At 39.4% G+C, this 15,307-nt stretch overlaps 1 protein-coding gene across 1 annotated transcript in view; it reads right to left on the bottom strand.

Moving 5' to 3' along the window:
* The window catches only part of TMEM163 (transmembrane protein 163), a gene marked incomplete at both ends in the record, with an annotated part of 94,282 nt that overhangs the window by 23,366 nt on the left and 55,609 nt on the right, over nucleotides 1-15,307 (bottom strand). The window contains 2 exons of the mRNA XM_084289004.1: nucleotides 11,609-11,700; nucleotides 12,815-12,858. Of these exons, the coding sequence (XP_084145130.1) occupies nucleotides 11,609-11,700; nucleotides 12,815-12,858 (136 nt within the window). The remainder of the gene's footprint in view (nucleotides 1-11,608; nucleotides 11,701-12,814; nucleotides 12,859-15,307) is intronic.

The raw sequence follows: 15,307 nt of genomic DNA, 5'->3' as shown, positions 1-15,307 counted from the left end.
TATTAATAAGTTATCTAGTTATCTTTTTGTTTTGTTTTGTTTTTCGTTCTTGCCACAGATTTAATTTGGGAAAAAAAAAAAAAAAAAAAAAAGTCTAACTATTCAATACATTTGCATCTAGCAGACACAGCAGCAAAATAGCCTACTAATTCACAGATTTCTCTTTCATTCTGTCTTGCATTTGGAATCATTTGTTAGGGTTCCTTACAGGTAGTGATAAGAGCAAAATCCTGTGATATTTCAGTCTTGGAACTGAAGTCCAATCTCACTCAGATTTCAATGGTGATTATTTTTCAATGTAATAGAACAATTTTACCTCTTGTACGGCTCTTGCCACACTGATTACTCATTACAAGAGTCAGCCCATTACTTGCTCTTCTGTGTAAGCAGCAGCCAAACTGAATTAAGATTGCAGATTTAGACACTCAGCTACATGTTCTGTAACAATTTGGAAAGAAAAATAAATAAATAGATAAATACAATTGAAAAGTTATGAATACACCCCCAGAAACAAGCTCTGCTATGTATTACCTCAGAAGGGATCTTTATTAAGCTACACAAGGATGACTGACAGCAGAGGTCCCCTCATATCAATTCACTGCTATAAAATACCCACTGGAAGGTGCTTTGCTTCTTAATTATCATCCTTCTATCTTTCTGGCAAATGGAATACAGCGACACAGTACCAGCAAGGGTCCGTAATGAAGCTCTTGGTAATTACTCCTCTCAAGTCAATCTGCTCTAATATGCAGCAGAGGCGGTGCAGCAGAATTAAGGATTCAGAAAAAAATTAAGGATGCATGTGAACACAACCTGCAAATATGTGCTAGCCTTCTCTTAGCAGCTCACAGCTACTGTTGTTTTGGGGCAGTAGAGAGGAAAAAGATTCTCACGTACCTGGTAGTTTGTCTGTTACATCCTGGAACCAATTTTACCAGCACACTTCAAATTCATTAAAATAGTCCCTGCAATGTGATGACACCATGTGGGATAATACAAGATTGCCAGTAGCAGTCTAATTACTTCCCAGTTCTGCTAACTTGATACATCTAAAATGCAATATTAAAAACCTGGCCTCCCTCCTCATTTAGCAATTATATCTGTCACTAAATATCTTGCTATTTTGGTTCTCTGGCACTGCATACTGAATCAGAGCGAAACAGGACTTCAATGCAAAGCTGTATTCAGGTTTTTAAAAGCTTTCAGTTCTACTGGTAATACAGCTACAGTAATATCTTGAGCAGAAAACAAACTATCTGCAGGTATTATTTTTTGCTGAGGATTTCAAAGGTGTAGTTTGTGAGGACCAGGAATCACAAATCAACACCTGCAGTAAAAGACTCTATGATTTCAGACTGGCTCAGCTCTAACCCACATCTGCACATCCCCGTGACATTTTTACTAGGCTGAATCTGGAAGTTAAACTTTCCCATTACAACACAACTTCTAGTGGAGTGAATCTCTCTGACAACAGAGGTGCATATAGCGGTAGCTCATTTCATTGCATTAGGTGCTAGTGCAGATTCCCAGTTTCACCACAAAGCAATCCCAAAGTGGTTTTGGTCAGTTGTGTTCAATCATTCCTGGACCCTCCTTAACTCTCATAGCCTGGATTACTTTACACTGTATAATATGCGTTCAGTTTATCCATATTTCATTCACTCATTCAATTTACCTTTTTCCCACATGAGTGTGCTTCCTCCAATATCCACAAGTTCGATTTTATTGCTCTCCCTCCTCACTTTTCTCTTCCCGGGTAATACCGAGTTTCACCAGGCTGTATCAATAGTTTACGTACCTGCACTTTTTGGTCTCAGCTTGTGGTACTAATACGTAAAAGCCCCGGGTGTTCTTAGTGAAAACATACATCCTGTGGCTGAATTAGGCCCCAAACTTTCCTTAGCCTGCAGGTAGAGATGGCTAACTGTAATTTAGTTTAATTCTGGACTTTTGGGTTGTTAAGAACCTTACCGTGATGTATTTCTCTACAAGAAATGGACTTTCCACCCCGAGAACTGATTGCCCATCGAGATTGTGCAGCCCCCATCCTTGGAAGTTTTCAAGAGCCTCCTGGATAAAGCTCTGGGCAACCTGTTCTGACCACAGACTGACTGCTTTGAGCAGGAGGTTGGGCTACAGATCTTCAAAGGGCCCTTCCAACCTGAATTATCCTATGATCCCACGGATCTTTACCCACAAAACATTTATCTCTGAAGGTTCTTTCAAGGTCTTCTAGCACTAATAGACCACAGAAAAGGCAATCTTACAGTCTCTACAGGCTGTTTTCACTGCTGGAATGAAGAGGTAGCATGAAACTTTGCAAGGAATTGTAAGTTACCATTAAAATGTGATGCTGCAGGCCAATAAGTGCAATATGATTTCTAAACCCATGAGTAATATGAGACTTTTCAGCAAAGCTGAACAAATCAGTTTTGTGATGGATATGTGATTTAATCTCTGAATAAACCCACTAATGAATCCTCTGGAGTTTAAGCAAGAAACAAAATTAAAATGATAAAACTAATTAATTTAATAAAGACCAGAAATGTGCTAATTCCTGTTTCCATGCGATTTGAAAGGACTTTAATATTAGTGGGTGACAGCATGAGCATCATGTATGCAATTATTCAGGGGAAGTCATATGGCACAACACTGCAAGGCAGTAACTTGGAGCTGGCAATAGCCTGCACCACACTTCTAGATGAGAGGCAGTCTGCCTGCTTCAACAGAGCGAGGCTACTTTCATTTAATATTTGTATTACGACAGCTCTTATAGTCTGATGACAGTAGCCAAGTATGTAGTTCCACTCACAGGCAGACTAAGATGTAAGTGTAGGCAAAACTGAATGTTGATACTCCAAGGGGGAGAACTCAGAGGAACAAACCCAATCCCTTGGTCACCAACAAGCTATTCTGTGGGGGCAAACCAGTGGCTTCTGGCTGGTGGGAACGGTGTACAGCAGAGTAGAGAAGCCAAAGTCAGAAAAGGTGGTGGACAAAGAACAGGTAATGGAAGAAGTCATAGGACATTTTAGAGAGAAGGTGCTAAAAGTGCTCATTTTGGTTTACAGACATCAGGGGAGACAAGGGAGGTTCCTGCTTCTTCATCATACTCTGCTGCTAGATATTAAGCTTCTTTGTACCCAGTCAGACAGTTGTACTGGTTGTTTATGTTTGTGGTGTGGCTTATTTGTTATCAGGTTTAGTTACTGATGAAGGCTTGGACACCAAGCTGTACATAATCACAGCTGTTCTGTCTTTACACCTGCCTGTTGCTGGGTGAAGAGAGTCGCTTCAAAATGCACAGGAACAAAGTAAGCTCGATGTTCACTGCACATGTCCCAATCCACCTCCAACTGCCAGAATCCAGATCAGCAGCATTACACCTACTCCTTTTCCTCACCACAAAAAAAAAAAAAAAATAAAAATAAAAATAAAAATAAAAATAAAAAAATCACCAAATTACAACCCAAAGGGGCTTCAAGTCATATTCCAAACTATCATTGAAAGCACTTTCCTCACTTATTATATTAAAACATATACAGTGTTATCACATGGCCTAACCTCTCCTTCCACAACATGCAGGAAGATGTTGTTTATATCTGACACCCAGGTTAGCCACGCTAGGGATCCATTTCATGTAGAAAATGTCTTCTAGAACTTTCTATTACCCTCACAAAGGCAACTAGTTGCTGCAGAACAGGGTATTAACATCCTTTAAAATCATGCAGCTGAAATGAGACATCATTTCCACAAATAATTTGATTCTCTAGGTATTATATATCTGCAAACATCTGCTTGTATCTTAAATGGTATCTTAAATATCTGCTTTTAGGTTAAAAGACTTCTCTGCAACTCAGAGATTTTGAAAACTCTTAGGACCAGCTTTGTAGTTTCTGGTCTGTATGGACTGTACGATTGCACTTAGGGCATGCCTGCCTTTCAACCTCCATCAGAACTCATGAAGAGCTCCTGGTCTCGGTAGCCACATAGCAGGTGAGCGAAGATCCTGTCCGTCCTCTGAAGCTGGAAATTAAAGCCTTCTGAGAATTTCTGTAATACTCATTTTTAGGGGGATTATCAAATTGCAGCACAGAACATTATATTTTACATAGTACGTATGTGTGTGCATACTAGGCAATAACCACAAATACCACCTAATCAACTACTACTGAAGTAAAAGGAGAGGTTTTCATAAACTAAATAGATTTTGGATCTAGCTCTAGTAAAATCATTGCCAAGTCTACAGATGCCACACTTTTTGAAACAGATTTTAGAATGTATAAATATATACATTTGCTATTTCGTATTTAATATAAATTCTATGTGTGAGAATTTTGTGTGTGTGTGTGCCTAAATGTATGCATACATGCATTTCTGCCTGGATAAGAGCAAAGTTTATGATTGCTTCACTTTTTGCCTGAATAGGGGATAATAGATTCATGAAGAAAGGATGCAGCCTTGCAAATCAGTCTAATGCAGGACCTCTGAAACTTATATCCAGCACTGTACCTGGATGCAGCATTTGCAGACTAAGTATTTCAGAAGAAAAATGGTTTACAAATTTTCAGTGATTAAAAAAATAATAATTCTCCTCTTATAAAGTAAATATTCAAACACTTATTTTACAAACTCTGCTCTGTGCTCCTCCAGGTAGCAGAGACACACACGTGCCACAGGAGGACCAACTCACAGGAGCTGAGGACTGCACAAGATCTGCAGTTCAATTCTGAGCTCTTTGCAGATGGCAGGCAATCTCCGTGCATTTGATGTTTTTCCAGATCACTTAGCTATTCCTTTCACTCATCACAAAAGAGTTTTTCCTCCAGCCACAGAGGTTTGCCCTTAACTGTGGGCAGGTGTGGATTCTGCCATCTGTGCATCTCTTTCTTACGTACAGCATAGACAAAATTATCCGCAGTTCTTTCAGATGTGGCTGATACTGTTGGGTCTGCATTGAGAAGATTATTTTCATTCAACACTACCTACGTTGACAGCACTCATTTAGTAGGGCTAGCCAGTACAGTGGAGTCAATCTGCACGTGACAATTTAAATAATGTACAAATACTGAAAAAGTTCAGTTTTTTGTTTTGTTTGCTTATTTTGTGTCATGAGAGAACATACCCTGTGACACTGCAGATCAGCATGCTCTCTTCTTGTGAATCAAAGGAAAAGAAAGCCAAGGCAGATCTCACCTGGCAGTACCACAGTTGTTTCCTCCCATTAGGGGCAGTTTCTAACTCTTTTAAGCTCTGAGGGCAAAAGGAGGTTACATGATGATGCCCATACTGCATGCCCAAATGTCATACACATACACTCGATACAACTTCATTCTCACCCCTGACATCCCCGGCTTCCAAAAATGTGATGCACCAGAAAGTAAAGAGCAGGAGAAGAAGATGTAAAAAGAAAATCTGTATCCATAAGATACCCATGCCGACAAAGGGAACGTTACAGCAAGACTCTTCCTTCAGGTATTTTCAGGGTGGATGTCTACTTACTACACGGACATTTACAGATGGTTTTATTATTGCTGTTTATTTAACTCTAAATTCCAGAGAGAAGGTAACTAAGCAACTGTTAAGGGTTTCTGATCACTTGACTAGGCTTCTTCAAAGGTCACATGCCTAAGAAGATGTATGACTATTAAAAAAAAAAAAAAAAAAAAAAAAAACTGTTCAAAGCTGTATCTTTCTCCTAGAAAAAAACGTCCACTGGTCCCTGGCAGTATTTGCAGCATTTACATGCCCAGTTACTGCCCTGCCCCATCTACCTGTCATACTGTCACATAGCCCTAAATTTTACATCTAGTGCATAAAGTCCTAGGAAAGGGTCAGAACATCCTTTTTTTCCTTCCTGCTTCCTTGCTTCTTTCCTTCTTTCCTTCTTTTTCTTCCCTTCCTCCCTCCCTTCCTTCCTCCTTCCCTTCATTACACACCCATACGCAGTGGATAATTGAGGTGTACGGATATCCACACAGCATATTTCTAGAGAAGTTCTCTGACATACATGCCTGTGCATATATGTTGTGTAACACACACAGATGAGAAATCAGGTGTACATCTTCACCAGTGAGCTTACTTAAACATGGGGGTAGGGTAGTGAAGGACAAATGTGAGAGGTTTTCTAATTGTTGCATCTAGCATGTCCATTATGAGTCAGGTTTCCTATTTACTTCATCCCTGAGGAACAGTCAAATATCTTGCTTAGAGATATTTTTTGATTGAGTGTGTCAGACTATTCTTACCTTTATTACCGTAATAAGAAAATTAAATCGCATAGTGGGCAAATAATTCCTAATGAACTCGTGCTGCTCTGTGTTGCCATGACATAAGACATAATGAGTGCACCTGGAGCTGCACTACTACAGGTAGCTCCAACTAAGTCAGACATTCTTGCATTTCTTACAGATGCACTTCTCTGGAAAAAAATGTAAAAATAGATGAGAACCCAGGTTCATTCTCCCCATAATTTAAGAACCTATTAAGAATCAAATCCTCAGGGCAGGCATTTTTCACTTGGCCAATGAGTCCAGCACTCTGACAGTCTCAAATCTGGCTGCCACAGCTGAGATATAATGTACAGAGATGAAAGTTAAGTTACTGACACATGGCGAAGCTTTTAGACAACATCTAATAGCAAGGCTGGAAAGACTGCAAGACCTTCCCAGTTTCTGATCCATTGTTTTTAAACCTAGCATAAAGTGAGAAAAGATATGCAAAACAGGTACAGGAAGGGAGATAATTTAAGCCACCTACTCTTCCACGTGTCATCTTAGCCACAGAGAACAAGCACTCCAGACTAATACGCTGCTCCATTGCAGACAGGAACGCCTATTTGCACCCAGCGCAAAGCTTTCTCAGCAGCAGTGGAGGTGTGACAGATATCTGCAGCCTTGTCTGACACGCAGCAGCCTCCATCTAATTCCTGTTATTTTAATTCTCCAGCCTATGCTTTGGATGACAGTTTCACCAACATCAGAATAAAAGACACATCTGCATTCATTACGTATCATGTCATGGCAACACAGAGCACTATGAGTTCATTAGCAATTATTTGCCCATCGTACAACTTCATTTTCTTATTACAGTAATGAAGGTGGGACTAGCTGGAGTCTGACATACACAATCAAAAAAACTGTGAAAGAAATGTGAGCATTTTGCTCTCAGCTTTATCCAGCATGCTCATTAACAGTAAGGTTTCTTATTTACTCTGGCACTGGGTTAAGAAAGATGTTGACAGACTGCTTCTTGGGAAACACAGAATTTAAGCTGGCACCATCAACAAAATAATATATAACAAACACCAGCTGCAACTGTCACAAATCACCATGTTAAATACGCTGCACAGTTAGTTTCTGCAATACCGAACACACAAGCCCAAAAATAAAATAAAATAAAATAAAATAAAATAAAATAAAATAAAATAAAATAAAATAAAATAAAATAAAATAAAATAAAATAAAATAAAATAAAATAAAAAATAGCCCCCCCAAAAAATCCGAGGAGCAATGGACCCTGAGGACATAAGCAGATACTCAGCCCCTGCACTGCAGAGAAATGCAATTGTAGCTCTGTAATCTAGCAGGTTTGTTGCTTTATAACCTAGAAAGTAGCATTTCTGCTTGACCCAAGTAGGCTGCCAACAGCATTAATTTAGGGAGAGCAAAGTCCTGTTTCCCTGAACAGACGGGAATCAAACAGGAGATGTTTCCTTTGTTCACAGTTTTGAGCCTTTTCCAACTACCTACACATAAAAAGCTCCGTCTTTTACTGATTTTTCACGAGGCTGTGTGCCCAAACTTTGTTATTCTGCTTCTCAGTCTCCTTGTTTAGTGGTGGTTCTCACCATCTCCTCAGTTCCATCACTCCAGTCCAATCCTTCATCCCTGAGTTTCCCTGATCAAAGAGCTGCCCTTTGGCTGTACAGCTAGTTACTATTTCAACCTCGCATGAGACATTTCCCAGGTCCCTAATGACTCAGTCTTCTATTAAGAAATGGCATCTACTGCTATTTACTGAGTTTATGTACATGAAAAACCACTGCTACCACATCAATTTCAACGAATTTCTCCCTTCAACAAAATTTAGGTTTGCTTCAGCAACCCAAGAAACGATTGTGTTGCTAAAGATTAACTGGAGGGCAGAATACACCAGAGTACTTGTACACTGGTTATGGCCCGCTGGAAAGCAAATTGATTGCGAGATTTTGCCCTCTTGTATTTGACTGCCAAAACAGAAAGAGAGTGAGAAACTATCCCAAAAGTACCAGTCACAAGCATACCAAACGTCCACCCCACTCCTAGATGCTATTAATGAGCCGGCTAGACAGACTCAAGCAGCATCTCATACACCTTACAATCTTACAGGGGCTTATACCTGATCCTTGTGAATATTCACTCTATTTTCAAAGCCACTTGGTATATCTAAAAATAAAGCATAAATATTTCATCATAATTAAAGCTGGAACTTGAACCTAACCAGATATACCTTCTCATGAAAAATTCTCCATCAATAAATACTTGAAAGGCCTGTGAGCCTCAGCTCCTCAGGCCATCGATTGCAAGGAGTTTTCAAGTGGGGTGAATCCCAAAGGTGAGTTATATTTGAGATTACTCTAGCTGAACTACCAAGAGAATCAGCAAAGATGTATGTTGTATAACTTCAGTCACATGTACACCAAGAAAGTTCTCCTCTTGCCCCAGAAAAGAAGAATCAAACACACTAGCAAAAATGAATCAGCAGGACAAATTTTCTTGGTAGTTACAAAACTACAGCCCCCTGAAGTCAAATGGAAATGCATCAGTTCAGCTTAACAGCACTTGGCACAGCGAGCGCTTTTTCTACTGCTCCTTCCCGTACCAGCTCACAAAATGCTGCATCTCACTTCCATATGGCTGCATCTTAGCAAGATTACGCAGTTCTTTTCTATCCTAGGATTTTATTGTAAGCATTTAATTCATCACATATCATGAGTCAGGCTGTATTCCCTGTATCTTTTTCTGGGCTTTCGTTTTTCATTCTACGTTGATGCCCTCTCTCCACAAAGTCTAACAGGATTGGATCCAACTTTGCCCTTCCAGGAAAGGCTTCCCACTGATTTCAGCAGGTTCTGGATCAATCTTCAGCTGTCAAGATTATAAAACATGAATTTTTATACATTTGCAACATGTAATCTATTGGCAATTTCATTTGACTCCTGGTAAAGAACTTAAGAATACAGATTATTTTCAGGTACATTAGGATACACATAAATATAATATTTAAATGAATAAAAGACCTATAGATAAAGAACTAAACTGCACACACTGTGGCACACCTTTCTCTGGTAAACAGTAATAATGTGTTTACCGAAAAGCTGAGTTTTGCACAGGCATGTAGCTTCTCCACTAAGGCAAAGCATGGCTAGGCACACAGAAACACGAATAACGCACAGCATGACAGCAGCACCTGCAGGAATTATGACCAAACCGTCCGGGGGGCTTAAAGCAAACTTTCCCACTGAGGCACTGGCACAGAGAAAACAAGGACTGTGAAAGAACAGGTGTAGTTATAGCGCACGTGATTCACAAATTATTTACAAGTTAAGAAAGCAGCCAGGAGGAGCCATGCAACATTTTCTCAGCATAGAGGAAAAAATAATTGCATTTGGGGTTTCAGGCAAGAGGCTGATTACACACAACACGAAATTAGAAATGTGCTTCCCCTAAAAATCTGACCCAGTAGGAACTGCCTTAAGAGATCCAGCCATCTCTTTGCTTGGCCATGCAATGATGATTCTCTTGTCAAATCTAGAAACTGAGCAATAACCAGACTGCCTAAGCAGTGATTAATATTCCCAGCATATGGCAATATTCTTTCACTCCGTTCTGATCTCATCATGTAACCTTAGCTGTCTTCAACTAGAGGGCATGGCAAGTAATTCATTGACTTAATTTAGCTTTATGTAAAGCAGAGGGATTCTATGAAAGCAATTAAAAATGAGCATAAAAAGCAGGAAAATATGTTTGCCACTTTGCTTGTTCACTTTGCTGGCTTAGCCATAGGGATATGTTGATTCTTCTTTTGTATTGGGATTTATTTTCTCTATAAACTACTTTACAATGTTCACTTGAAAAAGCTCAGCAGAAGGAGATTTCAAAAATATGTTAATTAAATGTTGACAGGAATCTCTGTGGACGCCCACAAAAGCAAGATACCCAGGAAATGTCTGTTAAGATCTCCAAATTTGTGCAGGAAGACTAATTTTAATCACACATTTCTGGATTTATTTTTATGAATCAATGCCACATCAATCTTCTATGGCCTTTTATTCCCAACCGTTCTGTATGGAACCCTGCCAGAAAGGGATTCACAGCACTGGCAAGCTGTTGCATGAGCCTGAGTTAATGCATTTAAAAATACTGCTCACTGTTTTCTTAGTTTTTAGGAAAGGACTACGGAGACAAGTTATAGTCCCCTCTGTGTATTTTTCCTTGATTCCATAGGTCATATAAAAGGCCAGTTTCATCAGGCATCACCTTTTGTGGAAGGGACTTCATTAGGCATGTTTCAGGACAAGAACACCTTATCCCCCCTAATTGCAGTCCTTTCCAGGGGATAGTTGAATTATCTTCAAACAAGCCAGATGGGGGACTGCTTGCAGTGGCAGCACAGAACAGAAACAAGGCAGATAAATGCAATACAGTTTTCCATCTTGATGTACCATAAATATAGAGTCGGAGGCAAAAGCACTAGCTGGAATAATTCCCCAGCCAATCTCCACCTGATCTTCTCAGCTACCACACGTATTGCCAGCAGAAATGCTACACAGTGAAATGACACAGAATACAACCTCCATTGTGATCAATGCTGCTCTGCAAACTAAAGATTTTTTTCCCCATAGGATTCATAAAACAATAATTAAATATTCCTCCTTTGCCAGCATACACCTTTTTCCATAAAGAAGACGTACAAATATTGTTAAACTCTTACTAAAACCGCAGTAGTTCGACAATAAAAGCAAATTTCTGTGTGTATTTCCCTCTCTTTGTACAGCAGCACAAGTAAACTACGTCACCCTACTATCATAACACTAAAAGAGGCTTGATCTTATCAGATGTTAACCTCAGCTTCTAATAATATCTCTAGCAGCTGAAGTCATCTGCATTCAAAGAGAAGGGGTTCAACATCACAATGTGAATTCAAGTTTTGTTAAGGGTTTTTGTTATAATATAAACACCAATTTTAAAGGGATATGATAAGAATGGTAAGAGTAATGGAGAAAAATGCAAAATAAGAGATTTACGTATCCATTACAGACTGCAAATACAGTTCATCTGATACAGATGCTGCAAGGAGAAAAACAGCAAACAACAACAACAATAACAACAAAAAACAAAGCCCTAACAATTACTGTATTGACTGAAAAGAAAATCCTAGTCACAGGGAGGTCTGCCCAAGTACAGGCTGCCTGTTTGGGTGCAAGCAGTAAATGGGCACAAGGAATGAATTCTTGCTGACAGGACAAAACTTTTTTTGCCAAAGCTCTGGAATCTGTAACATCATAGCTTGACAGCAAAAGCTCTGCAGGCCTTTATCAAAGCCAAAAGTAATTAAGTGTACTTACATGTACTCCCTGTGTGCAGAATGTACAGCAGCTGCGTTGCTGTAACGCCACAAAACTATCGCTGATGACAAAACATCCAGGGTAGCATCAAACTGAAAGAGATACAGAGTCAATCGGCTTGTGGGCCATTAACACGCCCTGTACCAGGAGGAATGCATTTACCATCCTGCTGCACAGGCACAACGCAGCTTCAAATAAATCATTTTAATGAATGTAGGATTTACATTCATTAAATTGATCTTCACATTTTTGCCATGTGTTATTGCACAATGATACACTTCAGAGCTCATTAAGTCATCAAGGGATCAAGAACATTTATTTGTAATCCATCACCTGTGAAGGAGTTCAAAAAAAAACTGCTACTGTGGCACCACAAGAGTTAAATTATTAATATATTCATATGCAAGGACTCTAAAAGTGATTGAAAATGCCTGTCAAACATTGCTTTTCCCTGGAAATTCACTATTTTTCTTCAGTAGAAGGTTTGGTTTCAAAGCAAGGAAATATTAACTTTTTTTTTCAAAATCCCATTTTATCGAGATTTCATATTATTCTATATCATCAGCAAGACAGAGAAGGTTTGTATTTCCAGCAAATGAAGACATGATGTTAGGTAACACCTAAAAATTGCAAAAAACCATGCTTGACCCCCTGTAAGAACTTTCATACCCAAGTCAAACTTTCTATGGAGTTCATCTAACCTTCAAATTTAAAGGCTAAAATGTTTGAAAACAGGCATTTTGTATATCATAAGGAATTTTTTGCTCTGCCACCGATCAGGAAAGTCATGGCAGCAATTAAAGAAGAAGGTATCAACAGAAGTCAACAGAAGTTTTGCTATAGACTTCAACAGCAAGGTCATGCAAAATTCAGAAGGAACTTCAGAATTTGGCTCAAGTTCAACAAGGAAACCGAGTAAGTTGATAGATTTTGTAAAAGAAAACCATATCTGGTGGATATTACCTATCAATGATGAGATATAAATATCAATATTAACTCCAGTGTAAGACTTAATAGGCAGAAACTGAAAAAGTGTAATGAAAATATTTTTACTATCCCTTCCATCATCAGACTCCAACATTAATTTTTCTAACCATCAGTGATTTTGCAAACCTTACCAAGAACTTACAATAAAAAAATAGAGTATTTCATGTTCAGAAAGATGAAAAAAAAGTTAGGGAATATTTAAGTTGTATCTCTACTTACAGCAAATCCAAATGATGATGCACTGTATCTCATTACGGAGACAGCTAAAGGAAAGAAAACATCATTTAGAATCAATTAATTTGTTTTATCCTTTCTTTTTATCTCACCTGGAAGCTACAAATTAGTTTCAACACATGGGCTTAGTTTCACCCAGCTGCCACTAGAAAGATCTGACCCACACTTACAGAAGGTCTATGAGGAAGACCTCATGCTCCAGGACATGGTTAGGTCACTCGAGATGCTTTTCTTTCTTCCAAAACAGGAATGGGACAAAGTTTACCACAGCATTCAGAAACTGTGTGTTTATGAAGTATGCTGCCTTTTGGATGAGGTTTTGGGTAAAAATATGTTGAAACCACAGTTTGAAACTCTCAGAAATTTCATGTCTCAGAGTGATTTTTGCTCCACCAGGGCACGAAGTCCACCTCTTTGAGAATGAATTCACTGCCAGAAAATTATGGAGGTCCATCCAGGCACCTTGACTGCCATCCTTTTTGCCAAAATCTTTTTTCATTAATGGCAAACTAGAGTTCTGTGGTACTTATTGGATAATCAGTGATTAAAATCTTGGAATAAATACCCCTTTTCTTATTCATCTAAGACGTAGCTCTGGCTACAAGCACACCAGATACCACAAATATTTGGACTTTCTCATTACAGCTGACCAAAAAACAAAGAAAAGTCATCAAGTTCCTTTCCAGATTTGCTTTTATTCTCAAAGTTGAAGCATACTCAAGCAGGAAGTATGGATTTAGAGCTGCCTCTCATTACTAAATCATGATTTCCCACACTTCAGCTCCTAGATGCAAAAATAGGCTGTACTCCTTGGTCAGATGCGCCAGGCAAGAGCTCCACTTGACAAGCTGACACCAGCTTGCAGTGTTCCAGCTGCAAATTTGAACACTTCACTGTATAAAAATATGTTTCCTATCAGATGCCCAAAGCATACCTCCTTAGAGTCGTCCAGTTCCCAGAATTGCATAGGCTGCATCAAAAACATGGGCACTCACAGGCACACGTGTGCCTGCCCTGTGCCAGTAGTTATTGTTTTCATGTGATGCCATTTAAAGCCACTTTCTTCCTACTGTGTCTCTGGACTGCCTCTAAAGTGGATTTCTCTCCCCAATTTTGACTAATTTTCCAGCTTTTTTCCCCCTACCCTAATCCAGATTTAAAACATTAACTCTGTGGTTCCCTTAAAAATGAGTACTAAACTGAGTTTCTATGGGAGATACATCTTAAGAATGCTTTAGGAGATATATTTAGTGCCTTTAAAGCCTAGCTGTCTTTATTTTTATGTATTCTACCACAGTGCATACCCACAGCACTAATGTACAATCTGCTTGGCCTGAGCTATCTGAAACAGGAATTAAAAACAAGAATTAATCACTGGTTAATCACTGGACCAACAGTGTCACAAGTCTGCTCAAACCTTCTTGCTAGCCAGTGAATAAGATCGGTAGAAAAGACTTTCCAAGGACTGTTATCCTTGGGTATCCTTTCAGTACTAACTTGTAGTGGTAAAAGACTATAATAAAAATAGGACCATTTAAGCAAGGGGAAGATGTATTTTTGTGTTATTTAATTACATACCAGTTTTAACAACCCATTTGTCATTCTTTCCATGTCAAATAATGATGGTAAAGTACCTTCAGCAGTGATTTAAGCACGTTAATCCTTCCAGCTGACAAGTACAGTTATAAAGTTCACCAGTAAATCACTCCAGCTTACACGGGATCTCTGTCCAGCAGTCTAGGCTCTATGGCAAAGAAATCAACTGCAATAGTTGCATACAGGGCATTGACTACTGGATGTGGCCAGTCCAACCACCTCCCATAAAAACAACCACCAGCTCCCATCCTATGCCCTGAGAAAAGGGCTTTTGGGGAAGTTCTTGTTACCATCCCAGCACCTGAGACCCCTGGGTGAAGGACTGAGGACCAGAAGTGGTCCTCATGACCGCAGCATCACTGCTGTGCACAGGAATAGATCACGAGGCGAGGGGTTTGCCCCCTTTCTCCTTGATATACATGCTCAGTTATTCCCAGGTGACTCCCTGATATTAAAACAAAACAGAACACACAGATTCCTGATCTCCATATTGAATCAGGATGATGGTAGGAAACAAGCAATGAGGAAAGAGCAGAGTGGGTAGCTTAAAAATCCTGTGGAGTCCCTGCATGCATTCAGCAGCTCCAGCAACACGACTGGGGGAGCCAGCTTTTAGCTATTCAATTGGCTGAATTGGGCAGCATTTTATTACCTCGAAAACAAAGGAGATAATCCTAATGCATTTCCCTGACATTTGTAAACAGAACTTCTGAGCAGCCAGAACCTAAAAATAGAGGCAGCACGGTGAGACACAAAGCTAGCACTGTCTCCACCTGTACAGTGACATCAATCTGTGAAGTCTGCCAAGAGCCAGGTCAGATTTTACTACAGCTCCTTCACCCCCTCCAAAGTAATTCCAAATAAAGAGAAATACCCCCTTTT

This window comes from Netta rufina (assembly GCF_964035555.1).
Source record: "Netta rufina genome assembly, chromosome: 6".
Lineage (NCBI taxonomy): Eukaryota > Metazoa > Chordata > Aves > Anseriformes > Anatidae > Netta > Netta rufina.
Note: the sequence above shows the minus strand (reverse complement) of the source record. Positions and strands in the feature narration are given on the sequence as shown.